This window comes from Ammospiza caudacuta, chromosome 4 (genome assembly GCF_027887145.1).
Source record: "Ammospiza caudacuta isolate bAmmCau1 chromosome 4, bAmmCau1.pri, whole genome shotgun sequence".
Taxonomy (NCBI): domain Eukaryota; kingdom Metazoa; phylum Chordata; class Aves; order Passeriformes; family Passerellidae; genus Ammospiza; species Ammospiza caudacuta.
In genome coordinates, this window is record NC_080596.1 from 42,681,345 (window position 1) to 42,696,263 (window position 14,919).

Genomic DNA, 14,919 nt, shown 5'->3' on the forward strand with positions numbered 1-14,919 from the left:
GACGGTGTGGGATCACCACGCCAAAGAAGAAGATCCAGGAACACGCCCAGCTACTAAAGGAAATGTCTAAGCAAGAACATTGACACACTGAGCACGTGTGTAACAAAGGGCAAATGAATAGGAACATCCCATAGGAAGCAAGGGAGGAAATGGCAAATAGCACCACCAGTGAAAGCAAGATACAGACATCAAGTAAAAATACAAGCCTCCGCCTAAAACTCATTTACGCTTTACTACACGAATGCAAAAATCCAGGAGAGCGACAGATGCTCTGTAAGAGGGAGTGCCCTGGGAGCACAGGGGGAGGCAGACAGAGGACCCACAGAGCACTTCCCTGCCCGCCCCACCACGGCCGCCATGTCACGGCCGCCATGTCGCGCTCCGGCGCCGGCGCCGCCCATCTCCTGGCGGAACGGGGCGGGGTTGACGAGGGGGCGTGGCCATCCTGGAGCCCGCCCAGCCGGCGCGACGCCACGCCCCCTCCCGGCGGTCGCGCGCGCGGCCCCCCTGCCCGCCGCTTCCCGCTTCCTGCCGCGTCCGCGCGCCCGCCCCGCCCGACCAGCGGCCGCAGCCCCGGCCGGGCCCAGCGGGGAGATGAACACGGTGCTGTCCCGGGCCAACTCGCTCTTCGCCTTCTCGCTGAGCGTGATGGCGGCGCTCACCTTCGGCTGCTTCATCACCACCGCCTTCAAGGAGCGCAGCGTGCCCGTCCGCATCGCCGTCTCCCGGGTCACGCTGTGAGTGCGGCGCGGAGAGGGAAGGAAGGGAGCGGCGGGACAGGGCCGGGCCCGGCCGGGCGGCAGGCGCTGCCCGCTGGGGAGTGAAGGGCTCGGGAGCCGAGAGCCAGGGGCGGGTGAGGGGACGCTGCGGCCGGCAGGGGCGGCCGGCGGCTCGCGCGGCGCTCGGGCTCGGCCTCCTGCGCTCCGAGCGGGCCAATGGGGGAGCCCCACGACGGCGCGGCCGGGCGGGAGCCGGGGCGGCGCTCGGGGAGCGGCCCGGCCGCCTCGGTCCCGGGAGCGGAGCGGAGCCAGCTGCTGCCCGCGGCTGGGGGGAGACAGGGATTGCAGGAACGTGGAGTTCATCCCATGAACATTTATCCCATTGTAGTACCTTTTGCTTTTGATTAGTAGCTCTCTTGGGTTCCTCCATTGATAACCTAGCATACTTTCTGTCCTATGGTAGCAAAGTGATTGGGATGGCTTCTTTTCTGCGAAGTGCACCAAGTGTAGGACACAATAGCACATCAAAACGCATTGCCTACACAGATAAAATGGGCTGATGCAAACTTGTGCTGGGGAACCTTTTTTCCCAGTTTTGGTGTTAGTTCGGGGTGGGGTTTTTTCTCTGAAAGGAGACTTCCTCACAGAGAACTTCCATATAGTGGAGGGCAGTAGTTCCACAAGCATTTGAGCAGCTGTTACAGCCACCTATGAGTGGAGGTCTTTGCTCCCGTTTTTGCCACGCGGTTCTTTACCAGAGGACACTGGGGAATCTGGGTCATAGGACGTTTAACTGACCTGCTTTAACTCAGCTCATGTTTTTTTGTTAGGTTGGTTTTGGCTCAGATTAGGGAGCTAAAGCAGCACACTTTGGAAGTGTTTAGTGCCAGGTTGGATGGAGCTCTGCACTACTTGGACTAGTGAAAGGTGTCCCTGTCCATGTTAGGAAGGTTGGAAATTGATGATCTTTAAGGTCCCTTCCAACCCAGGCCATTCTGTGATTTGGTGATGATTCTGTGGAGCTTTGGAACCACCCCAAGTTGTGTCACCTGTGGATGCCTAATAGCAGGACTTGAAAGGAGACATGATTGCAAATAAAGGGACTGCCATCACCTTTCAGACTGGTTTAATACCGCAGGAAAAAAACCAAGAACCTGTATTCATGCTACACTGAGGATTGCAAAAGCACAAACTTAACATAAAAGCATGTCTTCGACTGTTATGGTGAGCTCAGGGCATATATAGGGCAGCATACAAATGCCTGATTCGGGTGAAATGTGTATTGCCAGTCCCTTGTGTGATGCACGCAGATCTGGTGTTACTGGGAGGTGCTACACCTAATCTGCTTCTCTTGAATGTCTGAGAAGTTCTGGAGTCCCCAAGCTCAGGCCTGCTACTCCATCTGACTGACAATGGTTAAGAGAGGAAGTCAAGTGCTTGATAAGGTTTTCTACTTAAAAATACTGCTTTTTGCAAAGAGATGAAAATTCATAACAGGGCTTAAGTTGTGAAGATTTAGTGGTGTTTTTCTTATCTGCTATCTCCAAAAGTATTTTCTTCACTTGTAAACTTTTTTTTTAATTTGAGATTACTAAACCTGGTTTTAATGAAATAATATTTTAATTGACTAATTTCTGAACTGGAATAAATATAGCTATGAAGTTCATAATACATAAAAAAATTGTTCAATGAAGAGTTGAGGTTCATAGTTGATGGCCAAGCCAATTGCCTGTGGTATTCCTCTTTGTAGATGGTAAGTTTGGTAAACTGATAAGCTTTATGAATACATATGGCAATATCTGCTGTGTGTCTGTTATTTTCCAGTTACTCTTTGCATTGTGTTTTAGTGTGCCAACATGAGGTAGTTTTCCAAATGGACACTTATAATAAAGCCTTCCAAAATGATACCATTTTCCAGAATGTAGATGAAAATAACTATTTTCTTCATGCTGTTACTTAAATACATCACAGGAATAAATCTTGAGACTTGTGTGAACTATGCATGTAAACTGTTGTGTTGGAATGGTCAAAGCCTCACGAGAGGCTTTGGTTTTTTTTGTTTCTTCAAGGACAGTTGAGAAATAAGATTGAATGTGCTTGCCAGCAGACTGCTATGCTGATGGTGTCCTAATCAGTTTTACTTATATGGAGATGCTAAAACATATTTTACTAAAGTGAAATGTAGTCCAGCTTATATACAGATTTTTGTTAACAGGAAAAAGTCAATAGGCTACTTACATGTCTTAGACGCTGTGGTGTCAAGGCCTGACATTTGAAACTGGGACACCATAATTTCTGGAAGGTGGGTGTTAGTTTGTAATGTTGATTGCATTTTAGCCAGAAGTATATAAAGCAAAATATAGAAAATGTATGTGGGAAATATCTAATAAAAACCATAATTTTTGTAATGTGTAAGATATAAATAATGAGAAAGGATAATCTTGTGTTTTGTTTTCTCCTAGAAAAAATGTAGAAGATTTCACTGGACCTAGAGAAAGAAGTGATCTGGGATTCGTCACATTTGACATTACTGCAGATATCCTTAATGGAAAATATGGTTTGCAGACTTTTTGGAATGAGAACACTTAGATGCTATTTTTGTTACCTTATAATCTTCAGATATTCAGGACACGGGGAAAACTAGCAATTTGTCTAAAAATAAAAATTTAAAGCAGCTAAAAATAGTATTTTGCATAGCTATGGCAGTGAAATAGAACTTAAACAAGCTCTTTGGTCTTTAGTAGTTGACAAGTTGTTTAATGCCTTTTTTTGAAATCAGGCTCTTTTGTTAAGTGCACTGTATCTAATAATGGGGAATGCAGTTTAACATCTAGACATTATTACTTTTAAGTGAAGTTTGTATCAGTGGTTTGAGGAGTGGATTAATGGTAGGGTTTATATAGGATATTGTTTTGAATGTCACACCTGATGTAGGAACTGCACCTTTCAAACTCAATTTGTTGTGAGGATTTCTAAGTCCTGACTGTATAAAAGTTGCATAGAAGTACCCATAATTTTCTAAAAATAAAAAAGGCATTGTAATAGTTTACTTGCTTAGATGTTAAACACTCTAATCTTTAGCATTGAATAGTATGAAATTCATTGGGAAGCATACAGTTTACTGAAAGATGTATCACATTGTTTTTTGGTCTCTTTCTCAATTGCTCTTGCAGTTTTGCAGGGGGTTTTTTTTGTATTTCTTTGCTTCCCTGCTAGTCTGCATTTAGGCTCTTGAAAGAGTTTTTCTTCAGAAGTCAGTACCAAATAATAGGTGGCATGTTCAGGTGGTTACACTAAACCATGTTTTGCAGCTGGTCTGAGAATCCTGGGATTTTTCCCTGTCTGCTGGGTTTTGTCTGTTAGGCAAGGCACTGATCACCTCTGTGTTTTGGTTTCGCCCTTTTGAAGAACACTGTCTTGTGTGAGCAGACCACACAAAATACAACTCCTGATACAAATGCTGGATAAACAGGCTAATCAGATTTTTGCAGGCCTGTTTGCACAGGAATAAGAGGATTTTTTTTTTTCAATCAACTGGAAACAGGAGAAGCAAGTTCCTGAGTTTTACCTCTGAAAAGCTTATACATATTAAAAACAGAGACTGAATTCTAAATTAGATGCACAGACCTGTACACATTGTGTATAGAGAGAAGCAGAGCAAAGCAGGACAGGACCGCTAAAAGAAATGTTCTTATAAAAGGATTAGTCTGCAATATGTGAGCATAAAGATTCCATGTTTGAATGACTGCTACTAGTAACAGCCTTTAAAAAAAAAATATTCTGACTGAATCTCTCATGCCTGGCATAAACAAAGCTTGCAATACATAGAGCTGTTGAAGTCTGGTAGGGTTTTTTGTTCAAAATTTGTGAAGAGGTACAGGTACATGGACTGTCTTAACTACCAGAAAGAAGTTGTTAGTTCTGGGAGAAGTTAAATAAAATGGCAGTTAGAAAAAGGAACTAGGCAAAGGAAAGGGAGCATAGAATTTTGACAATCTCCTTTAAGCTTATTTAATTCATTGTTTACTTTTGCAAGTGATTAGAAATCCTGTCAAGGAGATCTTCAAAATCTTGTTTGATATTTTGAGCCAGGTGACAAAAAAATCTTCAAGTAAAATATTTCTACCTATTCTTGCTGTGACAGGAGTTAAATATTTAATTCTTTCCTTTCTTGCCCTTTGAATTAGTAGCTGAAAAACATGTGTGTCTTGGGATGAGTGGAAGAAGGAGAAACAGATTTTGAGGCTGGTTAGGGAATCTATTTATTCTTTTGAGATAATGGCAAATAGAATAGAAAAGAGGACTAGGAAATAAAAGATTACAGCTAATCTCTATTGTGAATTAAAAAGTGTTTTCCTTAGCAGTCACGCATTATTGTTAAATAAACAGACAACTATTTAGATTCCCAGCATTATTATACTGTCTCAAATGGCAGTCATCAGTTCTTTACTGCTGATTAAAAATCTGATCAGAGTTTTTTGTTCAAGTCTAATGAGCTTTCTTTGTTGTCAGTAGAGAATCAAATTTGCTAATTTTTGGGGTCCCTTCCAATATGAAATACTTCCCATATTCTAATTTCTCTAACATGGGCATTAAAGGCTCTTTGAATTCCCTAGTCTTCACCAATTTTGTATTTATATACTGTTTAACGTTATTGTATTTGGATGCAAGGGTTCTCTGATACTATAAAAATTGCCTTGGGGATATTTGTGGAAGAATTCTGTTGTGACTTTTATGTTTAAGGTTTTATAATAGGTTGTCTAGCAGAGGATTGTGGTTACTAGCTTGCAGTGTCAAATATAGAACTCTTAAATTATTGGAGGAGAAATAGCAGCTAGATTTCATAAGTAGTAAAAAGAAATACCCACCTGAAAACCTGTCACTTTATTATGACTAAAACTTGTGTTCAAACTGCTGGCAGTGCTCTGATTTATGAGTAAGATGAGGTATGTTGAAAGGTAAGAGCTCACTGTAATGATTATAGACTACTTAGATCTACTAAATAAAACAAGGTTATGTAAGTACTGTATGGTATTTTTCTTAACTTGCATACATCTGCAGAGTATATTTGATTGGAATGTTAAACAGTTGTTTCTATATTTGTCTGCAGAATATTCAACGAAAAACAATGTAAGTATTAAAAAGAGGTTTGAAGCAATTGCTCATTTTAGTGCTGCAGCTATTTTTAAGCATTCTGTAGTTCTGCTGAGAAGAGTTAAGGGCACCAGTATTTCCTACTAGCCTGCGCTGGCCTTCATGATTATTTTCTTGACAGTTAAATCATAGGCTGGGAAGCTTACTTCCATAAAACCTAACTTGATATATGCCCAGTAAAATGGGAGAAAAATGACACATGCCTTGTGTTGCAGTATACTTACAATAGTATACTGTAAATAAGTTTTTTCACCTTTTCTGTCCATTTTACTTTTTTCCTAAATGTCTGCAGTTGACTGCTGTTAGAAACAGGAGGGAGTGGCTTCTGGGCTGGCCTGATGTGGTGTGTGTTTTGTTCGTGGATCACAGTTGGCCCTACCAGTTACTGTAGCCCCGTAATTCATTTACATTACCTTGTCATACTTCTCAATATAATTTGCCTCGTTCCTTTAAATTGGTTGCTACTGAGCCTTCCCTTTGGGATAGTTGAAAACCCTTTTTACTGATCTGATAGAAGCTATGTGGAGCAGCGTTTAAAACATTGCTTTCATGAAACAGCATGCTGCCATAGTACCACTGAATTCTAGTTAAAGCTGCTGTGGTGACATTGCAAGGAAATGGTGAAACTTCAGGATTTTCTTAACTTGCTGTACAAAACTGTCCTTCTTTTTTAACTTTTTTTTCAAGTACCTTAGTTATATTAAACAAGGTGGTGGATATTGTGTTTGTACTAGATTGTACAGTGATTTTACTGTATTGTTCCATATTTTAGATTTTTCTTTCATGTAACTCAACATTTCTCACAAATACTGGGATGTATTTTTCTAAATTGTTCTATAGATTAGTAAACAAGACTGTTTTGCATCTACTTGAAACAACTTTACACTTTAGGGTGTAAAGAATTTACAGTGTAAATTCCAGTAACATAAGAACTTGGGATCTCACTTTTTCAACTGTTAATAAATTTTTTGGGGTTATGCTTGCAATTAAAATGGAGATTTCCATTAAAGTTGGAAAAATGATACGGACATAAGCAGAGTCACGCTAACTCAGTTTAGGTCCTTTATTTGAAACAAAGTCTAAATACTGCTTTGAAAGTGACTTACTTTGCAATTCAGAAGGAAACCCCTTTATGCTTTGTAATTCTTCTAAAGCATATGACTTTTTTTAAAAATGTCTTTCTTGTGTTTTAAAATGTTCCTTGTTGTTTCCGGTTATTCCATGCCGCACTTCACCATGTAGTAGTATTACATTACCCCATTGTGAAGTGTTACTTTGTTAAATTAGCTAGGGATTGCAAGCATGTACTTGCAAAAGGGATTTTTAGAGGAATAGTGCGATGAAGGTCCATTGTCTGAATGTGATCTGGTAAGATACCTTGCTGACTTAATTACAATTGTGATTTTAGGCCCTAAATCAGGTGGTCCTTTGGGACAAGATCATGTTGAGAGGAGATAACCCAAGGCTGTCCTTAAAAGACATGAAGTCAAAGTACTTTTTCTTTGATGATGGAAATGGTCTCAAGTAAGTAAATATTTGTTTTATTACTAGTATTCATGGTATCTTGATTTACTTACATACTTTGCATTTAATACATGTGTTCATTGGTGTAGTAAGGTGCCTGTATTCTGTGTGATACTCTGTCATCTCTATTGCACCTTTGATTGGTAGAAGATGGCCTTGGGGTACAGATACCCTATGTATTCTGTAGACTGGAAGATGCACTGCTATTATGAGCAACAGGCTTCTGGGTTTCTGCCTTCAGTCTGTGTAAAATTGGTTTTGTGGTCCACCCAACTCCAAAGGGGTCAAGTAAAAAAAAGTAGGCAGTAACTACCTAAAATTAAACAGCTTGTTGTTTCTGGACCAGATAAACAATCTGTATCCTAATTTATTTAATACTAGTAACTGTTAATTAAATCACTTAACTTGAGTTTTTGTGCTGATAGTCTTTGTTGCTTTTGCAGGGGAAACAGGAATATCACCTTGACTCTCTCCTGGAATGTTGTACCAAATGCTGGCATTCTACCTCTTGTAACAGGATCAGGACATGTGTCTGTACCTTTTCCAGATACCTATGAAACAACAAAAAGTTATTAAATTATAGTACTGAATCATAAGCAAAATATTTTTATACTTGTATATTGTGGATACATTTTATTGCAGTTTCTTCTTGCATCCCATGCAACTTTTCACTGAATGGAGCTTAATTTCCTCAGGATAGTAGCATAGGAAAAGGAAATGAAAATTCAGGGTTGTTTTTTTTTTTTTTTTGTTAATAAAACATTGAAGCTGCAACTTAGGGGAAAGGTAAATTGCAGAGTAACGGTTTTGAGGGGGAAAACTGAGGATTTTTTTTTTCCTGGCCATTTAAGTATAGATCTCCTTTTCTTTTAAATAAATATTTTTAAACCAGAAGATAGTCTTCCTGCGTTTGGGCTTTTTAAGTACTGTGATTCTTACTTATTTTGTGTAGAACTCAAATATACTTTCTGGAGTTGGTTTCTGGAAGTGCCAGAAGGAAATGGCTGTTCCATTTTAGGGCATTTTTTTAAATCCATATGCAGTATGTTACAGTAGGCTAAACTTGGTCCTTTCTAGGACTGTCAGCAGCTACTTGGAAAACTGGTATTTCATTATCTGTCAGTCAGCCTCAAATCTTGAGTGCCACTGATGAAGCCCACATTCAGTTCTGTATTACAAATCATTTTAATAACTGCTTGCAACACAGCAAACTGGAAGAATAAAAAGAAATCTACTCAGTATGAGTCTTATTTCTTTAAGCATAAGACATAAGGCTAAGTCAGTAAGAAAACTAAAAGCTTTAGGTAGAGAAAGGCTTTCTGAAATGGAATCTCTAGATTTTTACTGGGATCTGTTCATCAAGGAAGAATGAACGTGCTTGTCCCAGAATGGGCTGAGACAACTGATATCAGAGGGGATCTTCCACAGCAAGGGATAGGCTAGATGTTCCCTAAACAGTCTGGGCAAACCTTTCCAAAGCAGAGGGTTTCCCCATGGTAAGATAGAGTAATTGAGGCAGATTTCCCAGCCTGATTGTCAGTGGGTCTACCTGTAAGGCTTGCTGAGTTGCATGAGCCAGGAAAGGTAGCAAGCAGCATGCAGCAGCTTCAGGCAAAACCTCTGCAGAAAAAGCAGCCTCCCTGTGGCTGCACATCCCCCTGTGTGTGCTCCTTCCCTCAGCCACAGCTGGCAGTGCTGTTGGGGTGTGGAGGAGGGAAGGAGCAGGGTACCAGGATGCCTCTAGGCAACAGCAGTGGCTTGCATGATTGCCTGGTGCATTCAGGCCATCCAGGGGACAGCCAGGAGATGGAGCACCCCCTCTATCTGCTGTCACCCTCCTGGCACAATGCCTGATTTACGTGTGTATCTTCAAACAAAGCACGACAAAGGGAATTCATTGCCAGATGGAATGTTCTAGATGTACTGGACACTTGGAAAAAGAGGAAACTAAAACTCAGGTTTTAATGCTGTAAATCAGAAAAAAAGTAATAGGAAAAATGATGAGAACTGCATTGTGAAAACCCTTATAAAAAAAGAGATGCAAAAGATCGGAGCAGAGTATCTCCCTTTGAGTTCACCTAAGAGCTGATTGATTTTGAAGGAACTAACCTGCTTTTAAAAAGGGATCTTTAATATTTGTGAGTTTTTCCTAAGTGACTATTGAATACATTCTTCATGTTGATATATTAATCAAAAAAAGTCTTGAAAAAAATTCCCAAAAGGTGCTTTGTCTGTACAAACAAAATTTTAAGTGAAAAAAACTAAAAAAAATTTTTACATAAATGTTGTAGGAGAATTTGTCATTTGTATCCAGCATATTTGCATGAATTTCAGTTCTCTGAACTTGTGCTGTTTTCCACAGAGTAGTATAATCAGCACATTGAAACACATTATTTTTGCTGTGCTTTGATATCAACTGTATATATGGCTCTAAAAACTGTTACAGAGAACTTAAAACTGTCATAGAGAAGGAAAACAAAATATTTTTAGAGATAATTGGGCAAAGTTGTGGATTTGTTTTGCTAATTGCCAAATAAGTGGTTGATTTTTTCATAAAGTATATTCTTGAGTTGTTTACTGAAGCATTTCTTGTGGCTTGGCATTCAACCACTTCCCTGCATTCCTTTGGCAGTACTCTTCCATTGAATATAATGTCTGCCTATTAAAGAGAAGCTTTAACTACAGAGACAAGGATCTGCTGTCAAAGAGCATCAGGGAGAAAGCTACTTTCTGTCCTACAAAATGGTATATTCCTCCCAGCAGACAGTAGCAGAATTTCAAAACACAGAAACAGTAGCTTTCAAATGTGATGTTTGATGCTTTACTTGTGTTTCTCTGTGAACAGAAATTATGTTTGAGGTAAGCATTTTAGAGGGATGAAGAAGAAACCATCATGGAGTTCAAATTCTTGGAGAGAAGAACTTGTTTTTATCCTGATGAAAAGGCCAGCATAAATGAGCACTTGATGCTGTAATAGCTTGGCTTTTGCTCCTGAGCCACGGAGATGGGGTGTTGGTTCAGAGTTTAAGGAGGCAAAGTCCTCAACTGATCTCTATAAAAAAGTAAAAAAAGCCTTTCCAAAAGTCAAATGGCTACTGTATTTTGTTGTGACAATTCTCAAAGCATTTACAAAAAGAATGTGCTTTTGTGGGAACTAATGGCATTGACTTCCTCTTGTCTCACACATCTCATGAGGTACTAGTACTGCTGGCAGCTGAGTGTGCTCTTAGCTGTGTTGCTGACCAAATATTGCTGGTTTATGAAGTAATATGTACAAACAAGGTATTCCCTGGCAATTGATTTACTTAATGGAGAGAGGCTGAACTGAAATGCTAAAGATAGATTTCAGATAGTAATTTTTAAGTGAGGTTCTGGAGACAGGAGTTCTTGTGTAAGGACTGGAAAAGGGAAATTTTTAAAGTAGCCTGCATTTCCATTTGCCATCGAAAACATGCAGCACTACACTGACAGCTCTATGCAGGAGGGGCAAAATAGCTTTGACAAATCTGTGTTTAGAGCTCTGCTCCCCTGAGCAGGCAGTCTTATTTATGGGTGGCTCTACAGTTATTGAAAATAGACATTAAGAAAAATTATTTCTATCAGTTGTTAATTATTTTATATATTTCTTATGAACAATGACATTAAACCTAGCTATTATATTGTTTACTAGCAAGATTTAAATAGAGTTCCTGCATAATTTTTGGATTCCAACTGTTGAAAATGTTGTTCTGAAAATTGCTTCGAGATGGTAGGTTTTACAGATCAGTTCTGCAAAATGAAAGCTATTTAAGCTGAAAACTCAGGTACTGGAGAAGCAATCTTGCTCCGAATTTGTGTCAGAAAATCCATACAGAATAACTGTCAAGACTTCAAAAAAGTTTTTCTGGTTTATTTGGCTGCTTTATTTTGGAATTTTTTTTTTCATTAAAACAGTTAGAAATTATAAAATTTTAAACTGTTCATTCAAAAGCAGCAGACAGATATTGTTTAGCCTGAAAAGTCTCATTCTACACACATGGGTAAATATTCATATTGCAGTAGTTACATCAGGCATCTTTTTATTAAACAAAAAATAAATATCCAAGACTTAGCTTGAACAAGCCAAATAATTTCTGGATCTTTTTCTGGTGCCCTCCAACACTTCCCTCAGACCATTTTCTCAATGTTATTGAAGATAATGAGCTGAAGATGCACAGATGGAAACGAGTATTCAGTATTAACAATGGTCATAGAACAGTTTGGTTGGAAAGGACATTTAAAGGCCATCTAATGCAACCCATCTGCATGAGCAGGGACATCTCCAAGCACATCAGGCTGCCCAGAGCCCCATCCAGCCTGACCTTGAATGTTTCCTGGGATGGGACAGCTAACCCCTCTGGGCAGCATGCTCAGTGCTTCTCCACCCTCAAACTTCTTCCTTCTATAAATCCAGCCTTCTTCATTATAAAACCATTATCCCTTGTCCTCTCTCAACAAGCCCTGCTAAACTGTTAATGCCCGTCTTTCTTTAGGGCCCCTCCCAAGTGCTGGAAGGCCTCAATTAGAAGTTCCTGGAACTTTCTCCAGTTGAACTGCCCAATTCTCTCAGCCATCCCTGTAATTATCTGCATGGCCAGGATTTTTCTCTCCATCTCTCCACCTTCTCTTTCCCTCCTCTCACCCTTCTCTCCTCACTGCCCCTGCCTGTTTACTCCAAGCTTCAACACAACTGCTTTTTTCAATCATTAATGGTCTAATAATGAAATTCTAAATCCTCTGTGAATAAGTATTTTCTTTATTTAGAAAATAAAGTGGAAAAAGAACAACTGTGGGTTAACCATGGGCAAATTCATCTGAAACTTTCTTCTGCTTCCCAGCTGTATTCCCTTTTGTTCCTTGCTAGCAAATTCTGAAGAAATAGCTGGCACATTTTAAAATTATAAAATTGGCAGAAATGGGTTAGAGGGCATACATATTTCCAGTGCTAGAAGACCATGACAGTGAGCAAGCATTTCTGTAATTAGAAGACATGTTTGTATTATACCACTAACTTTGTTAGCAGCAGTCATCATGTGCTTTGCACTTGTAATGCAATGATTTCCAAGTGCTTTACACGAAAAATACACATTTAATTCCAGAAAGATCCTGGCATTCTTAAGCCATACTGGAAGTGCTTTTGCAAGCAACTGTCTTCAAAACAGTATCCTGGGATAACTACAATTGCCTGTGTGGCATGTGATAAACCCACCACAGGTTCCACCAGCTGGCTGCACAGGTGGTTGGTAACCAGAAGGGATAATTGAGAACTCTTAATTGGGCAGGCCTTTGGCAGAGCTGGGATTTGGATGCCGTGTGTGGAGTTTTGCTTCTGTGTTAAATCATGCACAGCAGGTACAGTGCTATTCATTCAGTCTGCCTCCTTGCTCAGTGTTTCTTCTTGCTCTGTCAGAGTTTGCTTTTGTTTTCCAAGAGACTGCTCTGGCCCCATGTGCTCATGCTGAAGGGAATTTGTTGGATTTGATACACAGATGAGGTTTCAGAGTGTGGTGGTAGAAGCTATGAGATGGGGAAAGAAGATAAGCCAAAACACTGATTTCTGAGTTGAAGTGTAAAAATGTTTATGGTTAAGAATGGTTTGTGTTAGATGTAGTTATGAGTGGCAGACAGAGGTCTGTTTTGTGTGACATTGTAATTGAAGATTGAGATAAAACTAGTTTAACTGTAATTTGGAAGTAACAGCGATCAGATTGTGGCTGCTGAAGTCTTTCTGGGTTTTGCATTTTGTTGTTTGGTGGTGTTGCTGTTTTTTTGGTTTATTTGGTTGGTTGATTTTTGGTTTTTTTTACTTTACTTTTATTTCTAGAAGGTAAATTTCTTCATGTTTTCTTTCTTTCTCTCTCCTAGTTCTGAAAGAAAGAGCAGGCAAGGGTTTCTTTTTCTTTCCTGCCTTTCTAGTCCCCATTGCTCATTAAATATTACTTGTTCATTTGCATTTTGCTTTAGGAATTAGTATAGTAAGAAAGAGAGTAGTGCACTAATGCCTGCATTCTAAATGCACATGTGGCAAAAACCAACATTAACATTCTTCTTTTTAAAGACTGTTTTTTGGGGGTTTTTATATTATCAAATTTTAAAATTAAAAAGTAAAATGTTTTGTATGGTTTAATGCTGTAATGAAATAGCATTAACTTTTGATGATCTATATCTCATCAAAAATGTTTCCTGATCTCACTGTAAAGACTGCCTCATTTCACAGGGTTTGATCCACATGAGCAGTGAACTTTGCCTAGTTGTCACCTCTCTGTATTGTCAAGTGTCTCTCCTAAAAAGGAGTATCTCCTTAGGATTTGTTTTTTGGTTAATAAAACTTTTTTTTTACTTAATAGGGTATAGGTAGAGCCTTTTACTAGACGAGTATCTTTTTTCCCTGTCTCTCACTTTAATAAGTTATTAATCAGAAATTTGTAAAGGAGATGCTGACATCCTCAGCATGGACAGTAGGCCACTTCTCACAGTGAGATAACCTGTGTAAGAATCCATCAATATTTATCAAAGCCAGTGGGTGTCTTCAGATAAGAGGTGTCTGGGTTTGTTTGTTTCTTTCTTTTTTTCTGGATACTTCACATAATGGTAATGTCATGGGTTTGGTAGTGATGTCTCTTTTAATGCTCTCCTGATCCCAGCATGACAATTTCCCATTACTCTGAAATTCATAATTTTTACTGATAAAGAAAACAAAGAATGGGGAACTTCCATTTGTATTTTACATAACAAGCTGCTATCCTTTCTATATTGGGAGATCCAATAAATATTTATACTATATGTATCTGTTGTTTAGTGTAATCCATCAAGAACTGGTCAGCACCAGGGAACTTCAGCAATTTTTCAGTGCTGCTTGTATTTCAGAGGAACCAGCATCAAACACTGAGATTTATCTGGCCACTCTACAGGGTGCAACACAAATTTAACCCTTTTCCCAGGGAGCTATATGAGGTGTAAATGACTTTTTTGCTGGAACCAAAGTGAAGGTTTTTGATGGCTTGGATTTTAATTAATTTTTGTATTTTTAGCTCTCTCTCCTTTTTTATTAATTTATTCTGTCAAAGAGAATTGTGGATGGTTTGCTTTCAGAAAACTGATCTACATTTGCAATTAAAGTTATAGTAATTCTTTTATGCTCTCTTTTTGGTGGTATCGTAGCCAAGTATAGTGTTCATATTGTTCAACACCAGAAATGCACATTATGATATAGAGGCTCAATAGAAACTGTACCAAGTTTTAATTATACTTCATTGTTTTTGTTGGTACAGAGGGAAAATGAATAACCAAAATTGAATGAAGACAATAGCTTTTTACTTTACAAAAGAAATTCTTGTCAAACAATTTATTTTTTCAATGAAGGATCAGTTTCTCTGTCTGACAAAGGCGTTCTGCTCTTTCATATCCATATAGGATTTAAGCAAAGGTTTGTCATTAGCTTTGGAAATCTTTTCCCCTTTTAAATTTTGTCAAAAAGGACTTCAGTCTTTTTACCACTTTCATA

The 14,919-nt window shown here is 39.1% G+C and overlaps 2 protein-coding genes across 2 annotated transcripts in view; one reads left to right on the forward strand and one right to left on the reverse strand.

Annotated features, from left to right (window-relative positions):
- The window catches only part of ASB5 (ankyrin repeat and SOCS box containing 5), a 40,296-nt gene extending 39,576 nt beyond the window's left edge, over window positions 1-720 (reverse strand). Inside the window, exon 1 of the mRNA XM_058802960.1 lies at window positions 663-720. The gene's annotated coding sequence lies outside the window, so the exon portion shown is untranslated. The remainder of the gene's footprint in view (window positions 1-662) is intronic.
- On the forward strand, window positions 496-10,486 carry SPCS3 (signal peptidase complex subunit 3). The gene is made up of 5 exons (XM_058802962.1): window positions 496-737; window positions 3,182-3,255; window positions 5,773-5,849; window positions 7,282-7,397; window positions 7,841-10,486. The coding sequence occupies exons 1-5, from the start codon at window positions 595-597 to the stop codon at window positions 7,971-7,973; spliced, it is 543 nt and encodes a 180-aa protein (XP_058658945.1). The 5' UTR covers window positions 496-594; the 3' UTR covers window positions 7,974-10,486.
- The last annotated feature ends 4,433 nt before the right edge of the window (window positions 10,487-14,919 follow it).

Coding starts and splice junctions, on each gene's coding strand:
- SPCS3 (XM_058802962.1), top strand. CDS start 595: ATGAACACGGTGCTGTCCCGGGCCAACTCGCTCTTCGCCTTCTCGCTG. Junction 5,850..7,281: donor AATATTCAACGAAAAACAAT/GTAAGTATTAAA, acceptor TTGTGATTTTAG/GCCCTAAATCAGGTGGTCCT. Junction 7,398..7,840: donor GATGATGGAAATGGTCTCAA/GTAAGTAAATAT, acceptor TTGCTTTTGCAG/GGGAAACAGGAATATCACCT.